The sequence below is a fragment of the Kryptolebias marmoratus genome, linkage group LG11, assembly GCF_001649575.2.
Source record: "Kryptolebias marmoratus isolate JLee-2015 linkage group LG11, ASM164957v2, whole genome shotgun sequence".
Taxonomy (NCBI): Eukaryota; Metazoa; Chordata; class Actinopteri; order Cyprinodontiformes; family Rivulidae; genus Kryptolebias; species Kryptolebias marmoratus.
This window is the reverse complement of record NC_051440.1, coordinates 1,844,639-1,868,578: the sequence shown is the minus strand read 5'-3', so window position 1 is coordinate 1,868,578 and position 23,940 is coordinate 1,844,639. Positions and strand designations below refer to the sequence as shown.

The following is a 23,940-nucleotide window of genomic DNA, read 5'->3' as shown; positions in this document are numbered from 1 at the left end:
CAACGGACGCCACCCGGCGGCCGAGAAGAGGGAAGGGATGCAGAGAAATCACTAATCAAGGAGGGATCAAGGATAAAAGAACGGGGAACCCAGGAGCGTTCTTCCGGTCCGTAGCCCTCCCAGTCGACGAGGTACTGCCATCCTCGACCCCGTCGACGGGAGGCCATGGGAGCAGGACCCTCCTCGGAGTCATCTGGAGAATGGAGTCGAGACAGTGCATCAGGCTTAAGATTCTTGGAACCTGAGCGATAGGAGATAGAGAGATTAAATCTGGAGGAAAACAATGACCAGTGGGATTGTTGAGGATTTAATCGTCGGGCGGACTGGAGGTAAGACAAATTCTTATGATCTGTCCAAACAAGGACAGGATGTTCTGCTCCCTCCAGCCAGTGTCGCCACTGCTCCAAAGCCAGCTTAATCGCCAGCAACTCCCTGTCTCCCACGTCGTAATTGCGCTCTGGAGGTGTAAGTCTGCGTGAGAAAAAGGCACATGGGTGAGTCTTGTTATCGGCTTCTGAGACTTGGGACAGTACGGCTCCAACCCCTGTGTTGGAGGCGTCGACCTCCAGGATGAACTGCCTGGCGGGATCCAGTTGGACCAGTACCGGAGCTTGGGAAAACAGGTGCTTTAGCTGCTTGAAAGCCGCTTCGGCTTCGGTTGTCCAGGTGAAGTTTGTTTTTGTCGATGTGAGGGCGGTTAAAGGGGCGGCTGCCTGGCTGTAGTTTCGTATAAACCGCCGGTAGAAATTAGCGAAGCCCAGGAAACGCTGTAGTTGTTTGCGGGTATCGGCCTTGGCCAATCCAGTACCGCCTTGATCTTTTCCTCTGCTGGTCTTACCTGTCCGCCCTCCAAGACATACCCCAGGAAGGAAACAGATGGTCGGTGGAACTCGCATTTCCCCGCTTTCACAAATAGCTTGTTCTCCAACAGGCGCTGGAGAACGAGACGGACGTGACGTTTATGTTCATCAATGGACTTAGAAAAAATCAGGATGTCATCAAGGTACACAAAGACAAAGACATTAATAAAGTCTCTTAAAACGTCATTTACAAGAGTTTGAAAAAAATGCTGGGGCATTAGATAGCCCAAAGGGCATCACCAGGTACTCATAGTGGCCCATGGGGGTTTTGAACCGTCTTCCACTCATCCCCCTCTCTGATTCGCAGAAGGTGATAGGCATTTCTCAGATCTAGTTTAGAAAATATTGTTGCCCCAAGTACAGGCTCGAAGGCGGAGGAAAGGAGAGGGAGCGGGTACTTATTCTTTACAGTAATCTGATTCAGCCCTCTGTAGTCAATACAGGGTCTAAGTGACCCATCCTTCTTACCCACGAAGAAGAAGCCTGCACCCAGAGGAGATGAGGAGGTACGGATTATTCCTGCAGCTAGTGAGTCGTTTATGTATTTCTGCATGGTCGTGAGATGTTATACAGACGGCTGTTGGGTAGGGGAGCTCCAGGTAACAGGTCAATGGCACAGTCGTAGGGTCGGTGGGGTGGCAAGGAGAGGGCCTTACTCTTGCTAAAGACTGTGGCTAAATCATGATAGTCTGACGGAACTGCAGACAGATCAGGAGGGTCAACCTCCTGTTGTTTCCCGGCACCAAACCTGGAGGAACAGCTGAAAAGAGGCAGGTGGAGTGACACCTACTGGACCACGATTCAACATGAGACTCAACCCAGTTAATGTGGGGGTTGTGTGTCTGCAGCCAGTCGTAACCCAGAACAATAGAGGCGGTGGCTGCGGGAAAAACAAAAAACGAAAGGTGCTCAGTATGATTGCCGGAAATGACTAGGCGCACAGGTTTGTTTTTATGGGTGATCTTAGGTAGGGTCTTGCCGTTGAGAGCTGAGACGCGGAGGGGAACCGAGAGTGGTTCGGTGGTGATGCACATCTGGTGGACCAAGATGGGACTGATGAGGTTCTGTTCACAGCCGGAGTCTATAAGTACGGATAAAGGGACAGACTGGTTATCATTAAACAGGGTGGCAGGTAACAATAGGCAGGATTTTCTTTCTGGTTTTAGATCCGACAGGCTTCCCGCCTTTACTGCCGAACCTGCGGATTTAAACGAGTGGGACATACAGGCATAAGCGAGATGTAATTCTCCTTTGTCTCTCCTCAGGGGAGAGATGAGTGTGGCCCAGCTGCATGGGTTCGGGGTCTGCATGACTCTGAGGAGGAGAAGCAGGTTGAAGAGGGGTGGACACAGAATGAGGCCTGGCAGGGAAACTTCTCCGGTTTCTCTCTCGGGTACGAGAGCGAAGTCGATTATCCAATCGTATGGTGAGACTGATCAGTTCTTCTAAGGTTTCAGGTTCATCTAAGGTTGCTAACTCGTCTTTTATGGATTCACTCAGTACATGAAAATATGCGCTCTTGAGGGTGGCGGCATTCCAGTTGGAGGCGGCCGCTTTTATTCTGAAATCTATTGCAAATTCAGCTACACTCCTTTGTCCCTGCTTGAGGTTCCATAAATCCCTTGAGTTGGCTGTCTTGTCAGTCTCCTGACAAAAAATCTGTTTAAACTCTTTCAGGAATTCTTGAAAAGTACGCCCAAAATTGGTGGGGGAAGAAAACTTGGCTTCTGCCCAGTCCAGGGCCCTACCGGTCAGCAGGGACAAAATGTAAGCGATCTTAGCACTGTCGTTAGGAAAACTCTGGGGTGAGTGGTTAAACACTAGGGAACACTGAAGAATGAAGCCTCTGCATTTATGAGTATCACCTGAAAACTTGTCCGGGGCTGGTGGTTGGACCTCTGAAAACGTGGGACGGACCGGAGGATCAGGAGCGGACGGTGGAGGAGCTGGTGGATTGGCTGCCTGTTGGACAGAGTTCTGAAGGAAATTGGAGAGTTCTGTTAATTTTCTGTTAGTTTCGGCCTGACTGCTACTTACCTCCCTCAAGGCAGAATCATGTGACTGTATGAGTGCATGCTGTTCAGATAACGCTCTCCTGATGGGGTTTGCTGGGGTGGTCTGCTGGCCTAAGTGTTCTGTCATGATGGGTACCAGTTTCTTAACCCACATGCAGGAACACACACAGGAGAGCAATTAAGTCAGTAAAGGTGGTTTATTGTAACAAGCACGAATAATAAGTGAGGGATTGTACTCCGGGGAGAGGGGGAAACTCTGGTTCTCTGACTGTCAGCGAGAGAAAGCGGTTAGTGTTGCGTTCGGGATCAGTGGGAAAATTCAAGAATAATAGCGGAACTTGCTTAGAGCTGATGTCCGGCTCTACGACCGAACGGATGAATCAGCGGAGGCTTCTCTTGAATGGTGAGGATTGTGCGGGGTCCAGAGTGGTGAGGTCCGGGACAGGGGCGGCGGTGCTGGAGGGCGGACAGGTAAATTCGGTCTGCGGAGGAGGAGGCGGGAGGCCGACAGGGTCCCGACGTAACAGGAATCTCCGAAACCAGGCAAACGACAGGTAATACCTGTGGCGTCTCGAGGAGGATCACAACGGACCAGGAGGGTGAGTTTCCAGAACGTGTCTCAAGGTGAGCTCTCAGAGGAGTCCAGGCGCCTCCAGAGTTCGTAACTTCCTCAGGGAATCACTGGCGAAAACCTGGCGAAGGGGAAGCAACGGGAAAATTACTCCGACGGAAAATCTCGTCGAAAAATCAACACAACGAGGATTATTCTCAGGTTGAGTCTGCGAGGGGCTCTGGTTACCATAATAGGCTAACACTCAGGCACTGAATAGTCGGCCATCCACTCCTTATGTTGCTCCACCGCCAATGTAGATTACACACAGGTGTGCCCACGGGGTTGCCACCGCACTTCTCCAGGGGCCGGCCCACAGGTGGTAGAGGAGGGAAGGAAGGAAAAAAGAACAACAACAAAAACAAAAAAACCCTGGTCCTTGACACATAGTTGAGCTATTATTATTTTTATTATTATGTCTGGTTTTACTTTGATGCCCATTAAGCAGGTAATATTAGATTTAATTCATTAGTACCTTCTGCTCCTGACCTAAACAGTAGCTGAATTGGTGTAGAACAATAGCAACATATGGGAGACATTCCTCTCTTATCCTAACCGTAGCAACAGTGTTTTTCTATTGGACTCTATAAATTTTCCACTTTCCATTAATACAACCTGCTGTCCTTTATGAATAAGGGTGGGTGAGCAGAGTTTTTAAATTTTTTCTTGTAAAAACCCATATGTTGGATAGGTGTATTTTTAGGTGTATCTCCAGCAGTCAATGTGTGAGAGGCGGGGGGACATCCTGGACAGGTCTCCAGTCCATCACAGGGACACATTGAGAAAAATGCGACAGACAACCATTCACGCTCTCAGTCACACCTAGGGTCAAATTAGAGTTACCAATGAGCCTAACATGCTGTTTATGGTCTGTGGGAGAAAATTGGAGTAAACCCACGTATGCACAGGGAGAGCATGTAAACTGCACTCAGAAAAGCCCCAGCCCAGGACAGTTCTAACCACTGCAATGCTGTTCCGCCCTAAACCAGGTTCCAGAGTGAGAAAATCATTAAATGCCACTGTTGGTTTTTCATGTGGACAGTCTAAATGCAACCTTTTGAAAACTTTGATATCACAAGCTTGTGTTTGTGCCCTTCCCTCCATCTCTTACTGGATACTCTGCCTTAAATCATCCATTATGTCCTTGTATTTGGACGGACATGACTCCCAGTCAACAGTAGTTTTATGTAACACTAAGTAGAAGTTGCACTTCGTCATCAGTCCATCAAAAGGATTTTGTTTTTACTCTTGTAGTCGTCATCTGTTTTTATCTGCCTGTGTTTACAGTTTGGAGCAGCTGTTCCACATTTTCTTTCCCTGTATTTAGTGTATTTTCCTGGCAGCTTTACAGTGCCACATACAGGCCTGGCTTAGTCACTGCAGTGTTTGAGTCATTTTCTTTGGTTCCGTGTGAGTGAAAGCATTTCTGAAAACTGTGCCATGTTTACAAATAAAAAATATCCTTTCAGAAAGACAGCGTTCTTGTGGGGACAGGGTCTTAAACTTTGTTAAGCCAGGCGAAGGCTTTACCCCTCTGGAAGGTGGAAGGCCCCAACAACATTGTCGTAGGGATCTCATAAAGATCAGAGCTGTGGGAGTGTGCTGTCATGCCTGAGAGAAGTTCTACCTGCAGGCCTCCACCATGAACAAACAGCCACGACCAGCATATTAACTCCACGCCTGTTTCATGCACTGATAACAACACAAATTCCATTCGTCAGCACACACATTCCTGCATTTTTATTACCCACTCCTTCTAATTTACACAAAAAAGTCTGAATTATCTGAAAGATAACTCTACCTTTATCTTTCTTGACCTTAGAAACCAAGACAAGAAGTTTTCATCAGCATTTTAAAGGAAAAGTCTAGTACAAATCTTACAATTCTGGATTTACATTCACGATAAATATCATAATACTATCATAGTACTGAAAACCTAACCAAGCATAAGAAATCTTGACATTTAGACCATGATATGGTTGAAGCTTTAGAACGTCTTTCTTTAAAAAGCCTTGTGAATGTTGACAGAATCACAAACATAAAGACTGAGCTGTAAGGAACAGATTGTACTCACTTCTGTGGACGTTTTTCACAAAACACCAACATCCAGTATCTACGAGTTCCTCCCAGATGGTTGCCTGACACTGAAGTGTTTCTCACTCAGAAACAAAATGATATTTAGTGTTGAAGAGTGACTAAAGAGGAAGGAAGTGACGTCTAACTTGGTAACTGGACTGGAGTAGACCCCCCTCCCAACCCACCGCAAAAGAATCCTTAAAGTTTTTGATCACAGAGAGGAAGCATCTGCTTATCATCTCATTTTGAACCCTTTACTTGCAGGCTGTTTTCAAAGTAATCAAGACTTCCTGCAGTCTAACTTTAGCTGTAAAATAGGCCATTGTCTAAATCTAAGTGGTGCTGATAAAGCTGCATGTCTTGACTGTGTTTGGAAAAGTACAAATTAAGGTAAAAATAAAAGAAAAAAGTTCCATCTGAAATCTGTTTAAATTTTGCAACCACTGTGAAAAATCAATGATTGTGTTCTGGGCTCCTTTTTCAAAGCTTCTGAGAATGATTTGTTATAAGTCCTTATTCTGCTGACCATGCTGACTAATGTGCTGACAAGAACATGCAAAAATGAGAGGCCCAATCAGCATTAGCCAACTGACATCAGAGGTGGATACAAAGTGGGCTGAGAAGGGTATGATATGTAAAAAAATAATGTGCATGGCCTAGAATAGTTTTGCAAGCTGTAAACACAAAAACAGGCTGTGATTTTCAAAAACTAATCATGTTTTGTGTGCCCATGCAGGTCACTTGGTCAAAAACAGTCAAAATTCAGTAAGACTGCAATGGAAAATTGTCCTATTTTCTCACAACTTTGAGTCTCTAACTAGCCTCCAGCAGCTGCAGCCCAATCAGACACCATTTTGAGCTTAAAGCTCTGCCTCTCTTCCATCTCCTACAGTCACAGTTTTCTGGGCCAGATTCACCAAAAATATCCAGCACAAACTTCCATCCATCTATCCATCCATCCATCCATTTTCTTTACCCGCTTCTTCATTACGGCCTATCCCCAGCAGTCACTGTGCGAGAGGCAGGGGACACCCTGGATAGGTATTCAGTCCATTGCAGGGCCACATATAGACAAATGAGACAAACAGCCATTCACACTAAAGTCTGACTGACAAAGAAAGAAAAATAATTAAGAAAGGAGGCAAGACAAAAAGTATAAAATGGACAAATGGAAGAAAATGGAGCTGTGGCACATTATGTTTGTATTGTCGCTCTGTCTTGTGGATTTATCAGATCTGACACCAGTCATCAAGTCTGTCTGATAGGAATGAAAAAGAAGAGAAGAAGAACAAACCTGAGTGTCACGAGGAGCTGGTCCAGAAAAGTCCTTTTTTTATTTATGCCTCATTCCTCCTCCTTTTGTTCAGTCGGCTGGGAAATTTCACTTTGTCCTTTCAACCTCAGTTGGCCATCTTCAGCTCCTGAGTGTGTTTACTTCCACCTGCAGCAGCCACCACACCTGCTTAACACACACACACACACTCACATTTAAATACACACACACATGCATCTCCATTGTCAGTGTTCAAACACAGGTGGAGTTACAAGAATACTTCTATTTTAATTACAGTGGATAGCAAAGTCATTCCTCCCTCTTGGTAATCTTTCTATTTTTTTTTTTGTCTTACAACCTGGAATTTAAATGGGAGTTTTCATTTGATTAAAAGCAACAATCATTCAAAACTTGTTTAACATTAATAAAATTAAATTAGGGAAATTGTTGTTTTAAAAATGTATTAAATTGATAGATGATGCATTCATATGTAATCACCAGTCTAAAGTCAGTACTGTATTTAGCCACATTAAATTGTCCCTAGGTGAGAGTGGTTGTTTGTCTCGTTGTGTCCCTGCGATGGACTGAAGACCTGTCCAGGATGTCCCCAGCCTCTCGCACAGTGACTGCTGGAGATAGATACCAGCTTCCCGCGATCCGGAAAGGAGAATCGGGTAAAGAAAAAATGGATGGATGAAAAATGAATTGACTTATTCTCAATATATAGTTTATCACTCAGAAAAAAGACTTTACTGGAATTCTTTCTCAATAAGACATTTATTAGTTCCTCATGTCTTCTTTTTTAATCACTTGTCTGATTTTTATTGAAAACATTTGACCACTGCCCATTAGGACTGCTAAAAAAGCCTCAATGAAAGCTCAAACAGCTACAAACATTTCACCTTAAAATTACAGAAGGAAAAGTCTGGATTAAATCAATTCAGTCAGACACTCCGTAGCTGTGATGTGGCTCTGAAAAGATCTGATGAAAACAGCTTGCATGAAGAGTAAGGGGGACTCTCAAGAGACGCTAGAGTTAAATTTTATTTCCTCTTCGCCTCTCCTCAAAGTCTGATTGACACTTCCTCTCAACTCAAACAGATGAACAAAATATTCAAACTTATATTTTCTCACCTTAAAAGACAACAAATCATATGCAGCAGAGACAATTCCTTCTTTAAACAATTTGGAAAACAGATGATGTCATGGCTTTGGGAGCTTTTGATTGGTTAGTTGACACATTAGTTATTTGGAGGCACACCTCAAACACACTGCTTCTATGTGGGACATCATGGGTAAAACAAAAGAAATCAGCCAAGATATCAGGAAGAGAATTGAAGACCTTTACATCTCTGGTTCATTCTTTGGTATAATTTTCAGATGCTTGAAGGTTCATCTGTTCAAACAATTGGAAAATATAAATATAATGGGAATGTCCTTCCATCATACCGCTCAGCAAAGAGACGGGTTCTGTGTTCCTACGATGAACGTGTTTTGGTGTGAAATGTGCGTATCAACCCCTCCAAAACAGCAAAGAGCTTATGAAGATGCTGCTGAAGCTGGTCAGAGAGTCATTATCCACAGAGAAACAAGTTCCAAAAGCAACATAAACAGCAATCGGGGTCAAGCTCTATTTGAAACCCGCCTCCCCCACAAACAGGGAAACAAGTTACAGATTTTATTTACGTTAAAAAATAACCATTGGAAGACAGTGAAAGCCGTCAAAGTGGAACTTTTCATCGCTCTTCCCATTATTAAAGTTTTTTAGTGTTACTGAAAGTAACGTCTTAAAAACGTTTTTATCGGTTTTTTGTGCAAACAGTGTAGTACTGTAAATTAAAACGCAGCGTTTTTTATTTGCCAAAAAAGCGATCTTTTAAAAAACTTCATTTATTAAGAGCTTATTCAATTTTCTGTTCTAGTGATAAATTTATCAAATTATACTGTATACTATAAACTTGATACAGTATATTTTAATGTCATCTATGGTCTTTTACTGTGAATAAATATTAGCTGCTACTGATTCTGAATTATTGGTAATAATGTAATGCATACACTAGGAATGACTTATCACTCACTTCACTCAGAAAGTACTTTAGGAAAGATACTTTAAAAAAAATACTTAGTTTGAACTGCTAATTTGCTGTAAAAAAATGAAAATAATCACTGGATATGATTAATGACATTAAAATATACTGTATCAAGTTTATAGTATACAGTATAATTTGATAAATTTAAAATAAATTATCACTAGAACAGTAAACAAAATTAAATAAGCTCTTTATCAATAAAGTTTTTAAAAAGATCGCTTTTTTGGCAAATAAAAAGTGTTTTAATTTACAGTATTTGCACAAAAAAGCAATAAAAACGTTTTTACTTTCATTAACACTAAAAAACTTTATTAATGGGAAACTTTTTCATTAAAACATAACATGGCGACAGGTGGGACCCTGGAATCTGCCGCTCCCTCCCCCCNCCCCCTTCTCTCCTTTCTTCCCCCCCCCCCGAAGCAGACTATTGTTCCCCAGCTTTAGCTCAGGAGGTAGGGGGGGTTTGTCCTGTAATTGGAGGATTGCTGGTTCGAGCCCCTGCTCCGGCTGTCTCAGCCGTTGTGCCCTTGGGCAAGACACTTGCCTAATGGTGGTGGTCAGAGGGCTCGGTGGCGCTGGTGTGATGTCAGCCCGCCCCAGGGCAGCTGTGGCTACAATGTAGCTTACCAACATCAGTGTGTGAATGATTGTAGTGTAAAGTGCTTTGGGGTCCTTGGACTAGATAAAGCGCTATACAAGTGCAAGCCATTTACCATTTAAACACCAAGATTACAGTTTATAAAACACACATAGGGACAAAGACCCTAATTTTTGTCCTGTGGGCTGAAACTGACCTGCTTGACCATCATGAGCATTATTACATTTAGAGGGAAAAACAAAAAAAAAATGTCACCATATCAACTGTGAAGCACAGGGGTGGCAGCATCATGTTGTGGGGGTATTTTGCTGCAGGAGGGACTGGTGCACTTCACAAAATAGATGGCATCACAAGGAAAGAACATGATGTGCAAATATTGAAGCAACATCTCAAGTCATCAGCCATGAAGTCAAAGCTTGGGAACAAATGGGTCTTCAGGTGGACAATGACCCTCAGCATCCTGACAAATTAGTTACAAAGTGGTTTAAAGACAAAAAGTCAGTGTTTTGGAGCAGCCATCACAAACCTCTGATCTCAGTACCATAAAAAGTCTGTGAGCAGTGCTGAAAAGGTGTGTGAGAGCAAGGAGGCTTACAAACCTGACTCAGTTCCACCAGTTCTGTCAGGAGGAATGGGACAAAACTCCAGTACACTGTTGTGAGAAGCTTGTAGAAGGAAATCCTAAACATTTGACCCAAGTCAGACATTTTAAAAGGCTATCAAATACTAAGACAATGAATGGAGACTTCTGACTTTTAAGAAAGTAAGAAAAAATGAACTCATTATCTGGGCATTTAGCAAAAAGAAATAAATTTGGGAATCCTAACTGACCTTTAGTCTGATTTAATATCAGCCAGAAAAAATATTTCTGTGTTTTTATACAAAGTATAATGTTTGCAATATAAACATCTGGTTTCACCTGCATGCACCAGAAAAAAAAAGTCTGTGTTTATTTATCACTCAAACAGCTTTTATTGTTTTGTTGAGAACATTTAAATAAAATGAAACTGATTGTGGTAGTTCGGATGGACACAGAAGATCCCAGGTGGTTAAAGTCGATGTAGGTTTGGGCGCAGACAGCTTCCTGTTTTAACCACCATGATGTCCACTGATGGTGTGGCAGATTAAAAGTTGATGGCTTTGCCAAAGGAGGCAGCCAGGTTTGCTTCTCTAAAAGCTTCTGACACCGTCTGCAGAAGGTAGAGAAGAATCAACAGATGGTTCAAGAATGTGGCAAATTTCATTTCTTCAAAAACCTCAACATTACATGTTAGTTACTGCTTTAAAGTTGCAATGTATGATAGTAGATTATACATTGACAACCAGATTTTTTAAACACCTTACTAAGCCATTGGCTGATTTGTTGAACAGAAACACCTTTTGGTGGGGCTTTTTTTTGTACAATTTGGTAAATATTTGTAAAATTTTGGATATTTTCCAATTAAATTATTGAAACTTTAATAACCTGTAATACTTATATCACTTTTTAGAAAAAAAAACAAAACAGGTAAAATATAAAAAATGGAGTTCATAAAAATAAATACATCCAAACATAGACAAAAAAAAACAATTTTTTTGGGGAAAAAACTACTGATTTCATAGGGCCCTAGAGAGTGTGGTGCTTCAGAAGGGGTGTGAATATAAAGGTGGTACATACAGGATGGGCGTGGCAGACCCGGGCCACATCCTCACAGGAGGCGCCGTACTCCATGGCCAGTGCAGCTTCATTAATCATCTCTCCGGCCCCCTGCAGCACACATACACAAGTGTTCACATTAATACAGCTGAGCTTTATTGCCACAAATGCACTTTGTGAACATCACATCACATTATAAACGCAGGAGACAGAAACTTCCTTCTTCCCCTTTCCATCAGCCCATCTGTACTCACGTCGCTTAACTAGGACTAAGATGAACAATCTGATCGTTCAGAATAGAAAACGTTGAGAAGATCATTGCATGTGGTCGTAAAACGGGTAATGAACTCCTCAAAACTGGAAACTGAGCAGAACTGTGGGTTGCAAATGCCAAAATTTTTTAAAAACAGTGGAAACACTTAAACTGAGGAATTAACTGGACTCACGGGACATGCACCAGATCCGGTGTTTGTCTTTGTGCAGGAGACCAAAGTAGGAAATAAGCTAAACGGACGAACAGACGTGTCACAGATTTTCAGACTTTATCTGTTTGATCCTATTGACGGCAATGAGGTCAAACAAGAGTGCCCCTTTTGAGCAGTTTGCTATAATAGAAAATACTTGAACGAAATCCTGATTTACTCAGGATTTTGGGTCCACCCTCTTGTCACCTGTGCAGAGTTTGGAGCTTGTAGGATAGTTTGGCTCCATTTTGGTCCAGAGAAAGTGGATGGAGCCCGGTTGTCCATGTTTATTTGCAGTCTTTGATTCCCACCTTCATAACAAAAGTTAGGTAACTGATAAATTTGAAAGAGTTTTTTTATTCATTAAGAGACAAACACTGGATGTGAGCTCCATCGTTTTTTGTTTTTTTTTAAACTTTATCAACATTTCTGGGCCCCTAAGACAGCTTGTCCTTCATAAATAGACAGGACATGACATGGGCTGTACTGACCCATCAGCTCTGACTCATGTGAACTGTGTTGAGTTCTTACGGTTCCGAGGATGTGGGCTCCAAGCATCCTGTCAGTCTCCTTGTGGCTGAGGATCTTCACCAACCCGTCAGTGTCAGCGTTGGTCTTGGCTCTGCTGTTTGCTGCAAAAGGAAACTTGCCGACTTTGTATGGGACACCCTGAGGAGGACAGCAGGAGACGTACTCTGTGAAATGATGCTGGACACCTGATAATAACACACCTCTGCTATTCATCTGTAGAATTACTGGCTGTTAATGACCCTGTGAAGTTATGATATATTGGATGAATTAATAATTTAATCCAACATATGTAACATTAGGTTAGTTTTATTACTTTGAACACAGCTAAAATTTATTTTAAATAAAGATTTTGCATAAAAATGTACACTTCCTGTAATCTGGTGCACTTTAATGTTTACAGGTGTGCAATAAAAAAAGAAAATGTTAAACTATTCTTTGGTTTATAAAGCAAATATATTTTAAATCATTACTGGCAGCCACAGACAGGCAAAGGCAGGCATCTGAGTGTATGTTTGTATGTGTGTTTGTTAGCAAGATATCTTGTGAACCACTGGTTACATTTTAATAAAACTTACAGAAACTACAACCACACTTCTAAAAAAAGTTGCATAAAAAGTAAATAGAAACATAACACGAATATCAAACTGCTATTTAAATCACAGTGGAACAGTTGTTTTCCTGTGGTTGCTCCTTCCTGGAGGGGTTGCCACAGTGGGCGAGTTTGCACAAGAGACCCAACAATTTTTTAATCCAATGCCCTTCCTGACTCAACCTGGGCTCGAACCTGTAGCCTAAAGATTATGAGACGGTTATACTGACCACTGAGCTACTGCAGCCCTGTTATACTATTTTTGGAAAATAATTGGCTGATTTGAACTTTATGACAGTAACACATCTCAAAAAAGTTGGGCCAGGGGAAACAAAAAACTGTAAAAGTAAGTGATGCAAAAAAAAAAGACAGCTGGAGGAGCATTATATAACTAATTAGGTTCATTGTGAACACCATCCAGAAAGACTGTGGTCTTCTCTGGAGCAAAGCTCAGTTAAATCAGACTGAAGCCAAGCAGAGAACTGTTCAGTCTTCAGATGGATCCAAATTTGAAATTATTTTTGGAAACCTCTGTACAAAAGACGAAAGGAACCATATGATCTGTTATTAGAGCACAGTTCGAAAGCCTGCCTCTCTGATGGTATAGGGGTGCATTAGTGCCTCTGGGGAGCTTATACATCTGGAAAGGCCCCAGCAATGCAGAAAAGTCTATACAGGTTTTAGAACAACATCTGCTTCCATCCAGTAAAAAATCCAGCAAAGCACTGTTGAACAGCTAGAATCCTCCATCAGACCAGAATGGGACAACATTCCCTCAAAAACCTCCAGCAGCTGCTATCCTCAGCTCCTGGATGTTTACGGACTGTTGTTGAAAGAAAAGGAGATGCTTCACAGTAAGAAACATGGACCTGACACAACTTTAGAGAGATGTGTTGCTGCCATCAAATTCAAAATTATCTTATTTTTCCTAAAACAAAAAGCAGAATTTCTTAGTTTTAAAATGTTAATCTGAATTTATTAACACTGCTTGGTGTTGTGCTTGAAAACTGAGATAATTTATTGTAAAAAAAAAAAAGTAACTTTCAAAAGTCTACAAAAACAAAATGGCAGAGGGACATAAACCAGCTGGAGGCAAATAAGTATTTAAGAACAGCAAACACTTTGGTGTCATTTTAAAATGTAGTTTGCCAGAAACATTAAACATCAGCCCTTTATAAGTTATGTTATGAAATAATTAAAGCTGTTACAATTTTCCATTTGTGATTCAGTTAAAGAAACACCTTTTTTTCCCCCGTTACAATTATTTACATGGGAAGTGACTTTTAAATATAATATTGTGGTGGTGAGGGAGCAGTAGAAATTAGGGTGTGTTTGGGTGATAATGAATTCAAGCTGTATGCACCTCCTCTTTGAGCTGCTCCTCTGTCTTGCCCACCCAGGCTACCTCGGGATGTGTGTAGATGACGGAGGGAACACAGTTGTAGTCAATGTGCACAGCGCCACCGGCCATGCCCTCAACACAGATTATACCCTCATCCTCGGCCTTGTGGGCCAACATCGGACCTGCAACTACGTCACCGATTGCATAAATACTGAGAGGGAAGGAGAGAGGCACAAATTATTATTTAACAACTTGGATAAAGACTTCATCATGTTGGAGTTAAATTATTTTAGAAATTACTACATAAAATAATTTAGGGGTTATGCAGTGAAGACGTGCACATGTAAAAAAAAAAAAAAGTCAAGTTGTCAGTTTTTTGTGTTTGTACGAAGGTAGTGTTCATAGGACAAGTGTTTCTGGTTGTGACATTTTTCACACATGTATATCTTCACTGCATAACCATTAAATTATTTCATGTATTAATTTAGAGAAGAGTTTAACTTCAACAATCAGAAAAGTTTAAAATGACATTGAGTCAGACACAGTTAGAAACAGACAGACAGATGGTCAGTCAGACAAAGTCAGATTAATCATTAAGTTTTTCATTTTTATTATTTATCTATTTATTTATTGGTTTAATGTGTAAACGTTTATTGTGTATTCTGAGTGCTTCCATTTGCTTCACTTTGTTGCTGATACACTGGAGTTCCCACCTGAGGAACAAATAAAGGATTGTTCTATTCCATACTATTGATTATTTGAAAAATTAGGTCAAGAAATTAATCAAAATACAGTGGCATCCCTAACTCATGGCAGGCTGAACTCAGTGGTACCTGGGTACTTTGGTCTGGAAGCGGTTGTTGACAGGTATACGCCCCCTGTTGTCCAGATCAATGCCCACAGCGTCCAGCCCCAGGTTCTGGGTGTACGGTCGTCTGCCGATGCAGACCAGCAGCACGTCGCAGGTCAGCGTCTCTTCCTTTCCTCCAGCTGCGGCCTCCACTCTGAAACATCACACCCTTCTGGTTACACGCTGCAGGACACCGTAACAGTTTATGTCTGAAAACTCAAGGCTCTATCTGGAGTGTCATGTCCATGGACTCACGCCACGTCAATCTTGCCATCTGGCCTCTTGGTGGCTCCCATAACTTTGGTGCTGAGCTTAAACTTGAGGCCCTGCTTCTGCAGGATGCGCTGGAAGTTCTTAGAGATCTCCATGTCAATGCCCATGCCACCTACATGGCCCAGAAACTCCACCGCTGTGACCTTTGAACCCAGTCGATGCCACACTGACCCCTGCAAGACAGGAGAGCAAACAAGTCTTAAAAGGGTAGTCTGGTCAATTTTGAAGTGATGTTTTGTCATATAGTTATCATTAGCACCTTATCAGTTGTAACATTAATCATTAAGAAAAAAACAAACTAAACGCAACTGTGTAAAGATTTAATATTAGCTAATGTGGCAGGCTTTCACATGAAGTATGCCGTTTTTGACAAAGAGTTGATTTATAAACCTGAAAAATGATTTAAAAACATGAACACTTGTTTGGCTGGCCATTAGCCTAGCCTGAACAAAACCATATGCTTCTGTCTCCATACTCTGTGCTCTAAGACTGATGTCACGGCTGATAAGGTGATAGCTACTATTGCCTATTATACAGAACGGCACTTCAAAACTGACAGGACTATCCCTTTTAAACAAACGTAATCAGAGACTACGAGAAGCAGAAGATCCTGGTGATGGGATTAAAGTTATGCTGACCAGCTCAACTCCTATGACTCCAGCTCCGATCACAATCAGCTCCTCTGGAACCTTCTGCAGACACAGAGCTCCTGTGGATGACACGATGCTCTCCTCGTCAATCTGGTGAGACAGAAGACATATGTTGTTGGTGTGGGAGTTACTGTTAGACCCCAGTTCCCTGTAATTAAAGAGCCAATATTCCTCAAAGAAATGCATATCGCCCGCCACCTTTCATGCCGGCGTTTTAGACCAAGATCATCTTATGATGGAGCTCTAGCCTTTTTGTTTAAAGCTCGAAAATAACATTATGACCTCATGCAATATGTCACGCTCAGAGTATGTGTTGTGGATGACTCTCAGCTACAGTCACGTCAAATTTTAGTTCAATATCTACAAAACTGACTGAGTTATAGCCATTTCTGTAGTGTCAAAAAGCCGTCATCTTGAGTTGTGCTGACTCGGTACAGGATCTGAAATGAAGTCGTACCTGGATGCCAGGGAAGGGAGTGACCTCAGAGCCAGTGGCAATAAGAATGTTCTTGGTGTTGATGACCTGCTCGGTGCCATCGGCTGCTGTGGCGGTCACTTGGTTCTTACCGGTTAATCTTCCAAAGCCGTTCACATGAGTTACCTGAAAGGTGCAACGTCATGGTTAAAAATCCCCAAAAACAAACAAAACTCCTCCTCCAGAGCAAAGTGAAAATGTAGACACAAAGACGAGTCTGACTTTGTTTTGTTTGAACAGATGTGCGATTCCTCCGGTGAGAGCTTTGACCGCCCCACTCTTTTGAGCCATCATCTTCTCCAGGTTCAATGAGATTCCTGAGACTGAGAGGAACAAACATCACATCAGGACAACTGTTGCCTGAATTAATCACTGCAGGTGAAAAAACTGTGAGGAAAACAAAAAACGAATCAAATATCATTAATTCTTTTTCCCAGTGTTCTCAAAGCGTTAAGGTGAAAACACACCGAGAACACCACAGTGCATTATCGGAAGTGTGTCGGTTAACGCAGCTAAAACATACAGGGTGTGAAAAGCTGACGTGCACCGAAACGATCCAGATCGGCTTGAAAATACAAGCCTTATATTCTTTCCCTTTTTACCAAAACTGCCAACTTATTAAGCAATGAATCACCAGGCGATAACTGTTTTTGCCATTGTTTATAATGACCAGATTTTGGATCATATTTGGAGATTTTTCATCCTCAAAAATAAACGTAGTCCGTTCCCCCCATCCGGTTGTATACAACTAAACAAGTGAAAGACTTTTAAAAAGAGCATCAAAGAAGAGCTGCTACAGGAACCTGGACGTCCAAGTAGGAGGCAACATAGAATGAAAACCTATTTTCATAAGTGTGGCAAAAGTGCAAAATAGAACAGTGCTGAAAAATATTGACAGATGCTGCAGCCGAGCATCAGTCTTACGTCGGCTGTGTGTTTTGCCCTTAAGCAAGAAACTTAAAAGCAGGATGTGAACCAGTTTGATCTTAGCTCTGCTGTCCACCAGGTGTCCTGGCAGCTGAATACAAATTAGCTTTTTTTGATCTTATATCCCACCTTTATTTTATTTTTTTCCACAAAATGTGAAAACTTAAAGCATACTATAATAACTTACTTTCAATGCCTCTGCTTTCAAAGTCCTTGCCATGTGCCATGTGGTACAAGTGGGAGTTGTTGAGCAGAGCCTGCAGGGAAAAAATTGAAGGAGAAATAAAAAAATGGAATTTTATTTTTATACGATCACAACAGGGCTATCTACACCTTTCTGCCTTTAGAAATCCAGACTTTTCCAGACTTGCATTTTAAATTTTACAATCCCTTTTTGACACCCAAGTACATTTTTCAGATATGTTAAGCAGACTAACAAAAAATGGATAACATGAAATTTACTTGTGTTAAAAGAAAAGAAAAGAAAATAGTTTCCTGTTTTTGTAATGAATTTATATGCTTAAAAACAACATTTAAGGTTTAAGGAGTTCAATTAAAAAAGCAGGTCATTCTCTTTTCTTTTTGGCTTCAGTAACTTGTAGCTCATTGGTCATATAAGCAAATTATTCACATTTTTAAAGCACATATTTAAGCTTTGTTTGGTTGACATGACATTTTACAGTACTGTTGAAACATTTTGACTCATCCTTTAATTCTTTAGATGTTTCCTCCAAAGAACCAGATTATTGAAGCAAATTGGAACAAAATTAAGGCTGGATTAAAACTTCCGCACACTAATCTATTTTATACAATACATAATAAATCAGAAAACACTGCTTTTAAGCTTTTTTTAATTGATTTATTTATTTAGAAATAAAGTCTGAAATCACATATGTTTTGGAATATATTAAAAGCAACTTCCAAACTTTTCCAGACTGAGTAGAAACTGTATAAATTAGTCAGCAAACTTTATTTCTACAGCACCGTTCACAGGATACTAAGAAACACTTGGTGCTGCACAGTACAAAATGTAAAACAAAAACACAAACCAGAAGAGCTAAAACAGGAGCAAAAAAGCTCAAATAAAATATCATACAAACAAGTAAAACACAAAATGATATCTAGGTAAAAGCCTGGCTAAACAAAGGAGTCTCCAGCTGCAAGATGACACTTTCCACAACCTGCGGGCCACAGCTTCAACAGATCTGGGCTTCAAAAAACGTGTGTGGCTGCACCAGCAGCCTTTGTCCAGAAGACCTCAGACTGACAGGAGGGCGATTGAGTTTTAAAAGATTTTAAAATGTATCGGTAGGCAGTGGAAAGAAATCAAATAGCTGGAACATGTCGTCTGTTTCTGGTGTTTGTTAAAAGTCTTGCAGCAGCGTTCTGGACTGACTGAAGACGGTCACACTCCTCCTGATCTAAAGTAAAAAAAAGAGCCTGTTCCAAGAGATGAAAAAGGAGAGTGGCTGATCATCTCCAATTTAGCTTTGACACCAGAGTTCAGGGTTTGGAGATGTTTGTTAAACAGAAGCAGCTTTTAACCAACTCTCCAGTTTATTACCTTTGACGGGATGCAGCCAACGTTTAGACAAGTCCCACCAAGTGTTGCATTTTTCTCAACACAAACTGTCTGTCAAAGGAAATGAAACTGTTAGAGTGAACAACTTTATATCAGAAAATCTGCATTCCTTTCAACTTTAGATCAGTTTTTACAAAGCTAAAAGTTCCACTCAGTGAAGCTGACAGGAAGTTAAATCCACTCATGTACTTATGAGGGAACTGGCTCACCTTAAAGCCGAGCTGTGCAGCTTTGATGGCAGCAACGTATCCGCCTGGACCAGAACCCACTACGGTGACGTCTGTGTCAACTGCAGAGAGGCAACACACCAAGGTCAGATGGCAGAGCTCAGAGATAAAACATCAGGAGGATAAAGTGCGACAACAGGCCGGGTCACTAATAAGTAAATGAGAAAGCTTGTATTGTTGGGACATTTGGGGGTTCTCCAACAACACTTGACCATTTATTGGGAAACTATGATGTCCTACCATCTGTCAATGGGGATGAATATTAGTGGAAAAATTAAATAATTATTGGACCAATTTTTTGAGTGTTTTTGCTTAAAATGCACGTCCCTAATTAGTCAGTGACATTCACTAGGGAGTCTCTAGAATGACTCAAACATTCACTAAGGTTCTCAGTAAATAAATATTAAAAATTTGCCTATCTTCATTTCTAAAGTTAAATCATAAACAAGGGGCAGCTGCCAAGGTGAGTAAAAAGCAGTTGAAGGGGGTACCGTGTGAGTGAAGGAGGGCAACAAAATAGTGTACACGGCCAAGAATACAGTTTTCCAAGTCATGCCCACAAAAACAGGCTGTGCAAAACACAGCTGCTCGGCTCCCTGGTCACAAACACTCCGAATTCAGTTAGACTGCTACTGAACATTCAACTATTTTCTCACAACTTTGAGTCGCCAACTAGTCTCCAACAGTGGCAGCCCAGTGAGATACTGACTTGTGCTCCACCCTTTGGAGTCACAGTAGACCACAATTATATTGTGTCAAAGTTTAGATAGATTTCCACGCTGTTCAACTAGACTAAAATCAAAGTGGTGGAAACCCTGAAGAGAGCAGGTCAGATAGCTCTAACATGATGCACGGACAACCATTCTGAATCCTTATTTTGTTTTTTAGTTCCCAAAATCTTGTATGAATGAAACCTACTTTGTGCTGCAGTGGAGACCAAATATTTGGGGTTTTTTCAGTCTGACAAATTCTATGCTTAGGATTTTGTCTAAAGTCTAAGATGCATCAATAATTGTTTTCTAATCTCATCACAGCTCTCTGAATAATAATTCAATCATGAGGTGTCTAAAAATTCCCACCTCTGCTAAAGAATGACGAAATTTACAGCTGACTTACTTTCTGCTTTGTTAGCGTAGGTTCTCACAGACACAGCTGCGGCTCTGTGCAGATTGCAGGGGAGATGGTGGCTCCGCTGTGAAGAAAATTAAGCCATTAGTTAAAAAAAAAAATAGCCATAACTGACTCTTTAAGTGTATTCTCCTCTTTACAATAATTTGCTGATATTCAGAACAAAACAAAGCTGCAAAAACCTCCAGTGATGAAACACAGAGTTCTGTCATCTAACTAGTTGTCAGAAGAGGCTACATAGATATAAAGACTGTGGCATTACCACAATACATACACACACACACACACACACAATATACACATACACAACCACTTTCACTTTAAAGCTGAACTGAAAAGTGTTTTGAAGCCAACATCAGTTGCAAGAAAATCCTAAAATATGATTATTTTATTTATATATATATATATATATATATATATATAGGCTTTTTTCGTGACCCCCCGATGTGTGACGTCTGCTGAGGTTCACAGCATTCAGCTATTTATAGGTGAGTGGGTGAATCCTGGGACAGTATAGTTCAGTACGTTGGAATTAAATGTTCTAGCAAGCTAGAAAATATCACTGGAGTTTCATTTTTTTGCCATTTCCAGAAGATAAAAACCTTCCTCAGATTTGGCTTCATAAACTTCAATGTGGGAATTACTGTCAGAAATGTTCAGATCACATCAAAGGGAAGCACTGCTCCGACCCTTGTTAATGCGGTGGACTGGCTTCACGCAAAAAAAAAAAAAAAAACAGGACCTTTTGCTAACTATTTTTAATTTTCAAAGAAAGTTAAATGGAGAGGAGGACATCGTCACAGAGATGGAGAGGAGAAACAAAGTTTTTTTTCTTTAAACGTGACGTGAACATGCTGTCATTAAAAGGTGTGAGCTGCTTACAGGCTGACTGCCTAAGATCAGTTTGTGATTCAGAGCAGTTTGTTGTTGATGAAAAAATATAAACAATCCATGTGTGAATAAACAAGTGTCATAGTCTGAAACTGCTATTGATTAGTTTACTCTGGTGAGAGAGTTCATAAACGATACTCTCAAATGCGTTCAAGTTTTTAACGAGGTAGCTTCGAGTTAGCAACGTTAGCTCTCTCCTGTCCTGTTGTTATTAACTTGCAGTGTCATGTACTGATGTCATGACAATAATCTGGGAGTAATCAGTTCAAACTGTTCCATGTTCCCAACTCGGTCACTATGCACATTGTTTAACCGGCCATGACGGCCCTGGCGATCATCAGAATCCCAATTTGAAAAGTTTTCATCTGATTCTGGAGTTCCAGCCGTCGGTTCAGGTTCAGGTGGTTGTATATCCATCACTACCGCCAAGTCTTCCGGCATTTCTTCATATTCAAAAAAAGGCTTCTTCTTCCATTTTCACTAGTAAACAATGGGACACGTTCTTGGTTCTTCAGCAATCTGTTAGAGCCAGCTGGGGCACAGCGCATGTCATTAATCCAGGACAGAAACTCCAACCCCCAAATCACCCCACTTCGGCATTTATTGACTAAAATGCTAAGAAGTTATTTGAGTTTTAGGTCAGAGAAAAGAGTCCCTGGAATGATTTGGTGAAGCAGGGTTTCCCCCAGCATATTATAAGCCTGGCGGGCCACCAGGCTAAGCTCCGCTTGTTTATTATAAATACGTCATTTTTCACATATTTTTTTCCACCTGTACCTCCGAAACCACTACCTTTATCTACCTCACCTGTTAATTAATTTATTTGTAAATGTGACTTAAATTAGGATTCAAATTAGGTGCAAACAATTTGTATTTATTTTAATTGTATTTTTGTTTAAAAACAAATTTCAAAAATTTTGTAAAACTGTAGTTGTGTAAATATTTGAAACAAATATCTTACAATATCACATAATAAATAGGCATATTTTCAACTTTCTGTCAACTTTAATTCTTTTGTTTTTACTAAATCGCGGTCGGCCAGCGATCGGCCGGCGAAAGGGCTAAATACCACCGGGCTTAGCCTCTTTTCTAGGGGAAACCCTAGGTGAAGTGTTTCACTAAATGACATGCATGCAATGTCAATATTTTGACATCTTAAATTGACTGCAATTGTATGCTTATGTAAATTTAATAAATGTGAAAATAGTTTTTTCCTCAATTTCAATATTTTTTCCACTTGCTTCACAATGCATTATATGAGAATAGACAACTGCTTACTACTGCAAAAGATGTTTTTGTCAATTTTGACAAATTATTACATGTAAACTTTTTTTTTTTTTTACTGTCAAAACATAATATGGGGCTTTACAAATCCTGGAAAAAAACTAAAATCAAATTTGAATCTTTAACTGTTATTATTATTCAGTCTTTAGGACTGCGTAGGACCTGTTTTATGTTTCCACAGAGTAAAAGTAGATACTTACACATGACACAAACATCTCAGGTACCTCTGATCTGGAATTTCAAAATAAAAGTCTCCGTGTTACAGTGTGTGCGCAATAAGAGCTGGTGTGGCACTTCTTTAAAGTGGAAGCTGACTCTAAATCAATCACTAAAAGATGGCAAATTACAATTACCATCAGTCCACAGATTCAGTTACTGTCACTTGTTAGTGTTTAACTTCACTCCTCATGAGTTTTTCTAAAGACATGCTAAAAACAAAACTGCAATTCTGATTACATCTTTGCATTTCTCTGTTACGACGATCTAAACTGGAAATTGTAAATAGTTTCTAAACACACTGAAAACGTACTAAAATAAAGCTTTTGTACTAAAAACTTCAAAAGAGAAGTCCCAAAATAACAACCTTTAAGCAGAGTTTAGCGGACAGGAGAGCTGCTAGCTGAACCACTAACATCCCGGGGCCGCTGCTCTGAAAACCCCAGTTTACCCAATGTGCCGTAAATAAGACCAGTATGAACACGTCCCGAGAAACGATACCGTCCTTACCGTGGCCACAGAGCGGTAAAGCTGCGTCCAGCTCTGCATTTTGTTAGCGTCCCGGAAGGCTGGAAGCAACCTACAGGAGGCCGATGAGCCAAGGACTCCTGCTACTGCGCACGCGCAGTGCCAGCCCAGAAATTCTTCTTCTTCTTCTTCTTCTTCTTCTTCTTCTTCTTTAATTTTTATTGGCGGTTGGCAAACAACGAATTTGGTGCATTACCGCCACCTACTGGTATGGAGTGTGGACCAGAATGACGCTCAAAACTAAATTCTATTAAATAATTGTGTTAATTTAAGATAACGAAATATTATTTGAAAATTTTTATTTTCCGAATTATTTCTAAATAAATCAACTATATCTAATTTAACTTTATTTCTATTTAATTGTTGGACCAATTGTCGTCTTTCCCCCTCATATTTTTGACAAAATAACATCACATGTTCTATTGTTTCCTCCTCTCCACAATAATCACATTCACCACTGCAATGTTTCCCTAAAATAAAAAGAGTGCTATTTAACCCAGTATGCCCAAATCTAATACGAGAAATGATTGTTTCTTCTCTCCTCGTCCTCCCCGCACTTCTCATTTCTCCAGTCTTCCTTTGTATTTTATAAAACCAACGTCCCTTTCTTTCTTTCTCCCATTGCATTTGCCATATGTCTTTCATTTTCTTTTTAATTATCATTTTAATTTCTGCTCTACTAAATTTAACAGCTAAATCCACTGCTGAATTTCTAACAGCCTCCTTTGCCGCTCTATCTGCTATTTCATTCCCCTCCACACCATAATGAGCTGGAACCCATAAAAAATTAATCATTAAACCCATCCTATGAATTCTATATAATAT

At 40.7% G+C, this 23,940-nt stretch overlaps 2 protein-coding genes across 6 annotated transcripts in view; both read right to left on the bottom strand.

Annotated features, from left to right (window-relative positions):
* syt8 (synaptotagmin VIII) overlaps positions 1-7,011 on the bottom strand; it is a 43,240-nt gene extending 36,229 nt beyond the window's left edge. For 2 of the 4 annotated variants that reach the window (XM_037978328.1, XM_037978329.1), the window contains exon 1: positions 5,560-6,594. Coding sequence is in view for 1 of the 4 variants with exons in the window: in XM_037978329.1 (XP_037834257.1) it covers position 5,560 (1 nt within the window). In the remaining 3 variants the exon portion in view is untranslated. Of the gene's footprint in view, positions 1-2,725; positions 3,568-3,674; positions 5,508-5,559; positions 6,595-6,855 lie in introns of those variants that run through there. The other 2 variants (XM_037978327.1, XM_037978326.1) reach the window with 2 other exon arrangements.
* A 3,459-nt stretch (positions 7,012-10,470) lies between these two features.
* Positions 10,471-23,253, bottom strand: dldh (dihydrolipoamide dehydrogenase). Of its 2 annotated transcripts, XM_017439697.3 has the most exons (15): positions 23,098-23,183; positions 22,572-22,602; positions 20,185-20,260; positions 19,051-19,130; positions 18,824-18,892; positions 17,447-17,516; positions 16,555-16,655; positions 16,315-16,458; positions 15,846-15,947; positions 15,190-15,380; positions 14,918-15,088; positions 14,106-14,295; positions 12,154-12,291; positions 11,180-11,269; positions 10,471-10,712 (listed from the first exon to the last, which is right to left on the bottom strand). In XM_017439697.3, exons 2-15 carry the CDS (start codon positions 22,584-22,586, stop codon positions 10,647-10,649), a joined length of 1,503 nt encoding a protein of 500 aa, XP_017295186.1. In that variant the 5' UTR covers positions 22,587-22,602; positions 23,098-23,183; the 3' UTR covers positions 10,471-10,646. The 2 variants fall into 2 exon arrangements, with proteins under 2 accessions (XP_017295186.1, XP_017295185.1); XM_017439696.3 differs by lacking the exon at positions 22,572-22,602 and having other exon boundaries at positions 23,098-23,253.
* Positions 23,254-23,940: the final 687 nt, after the last annotated feature.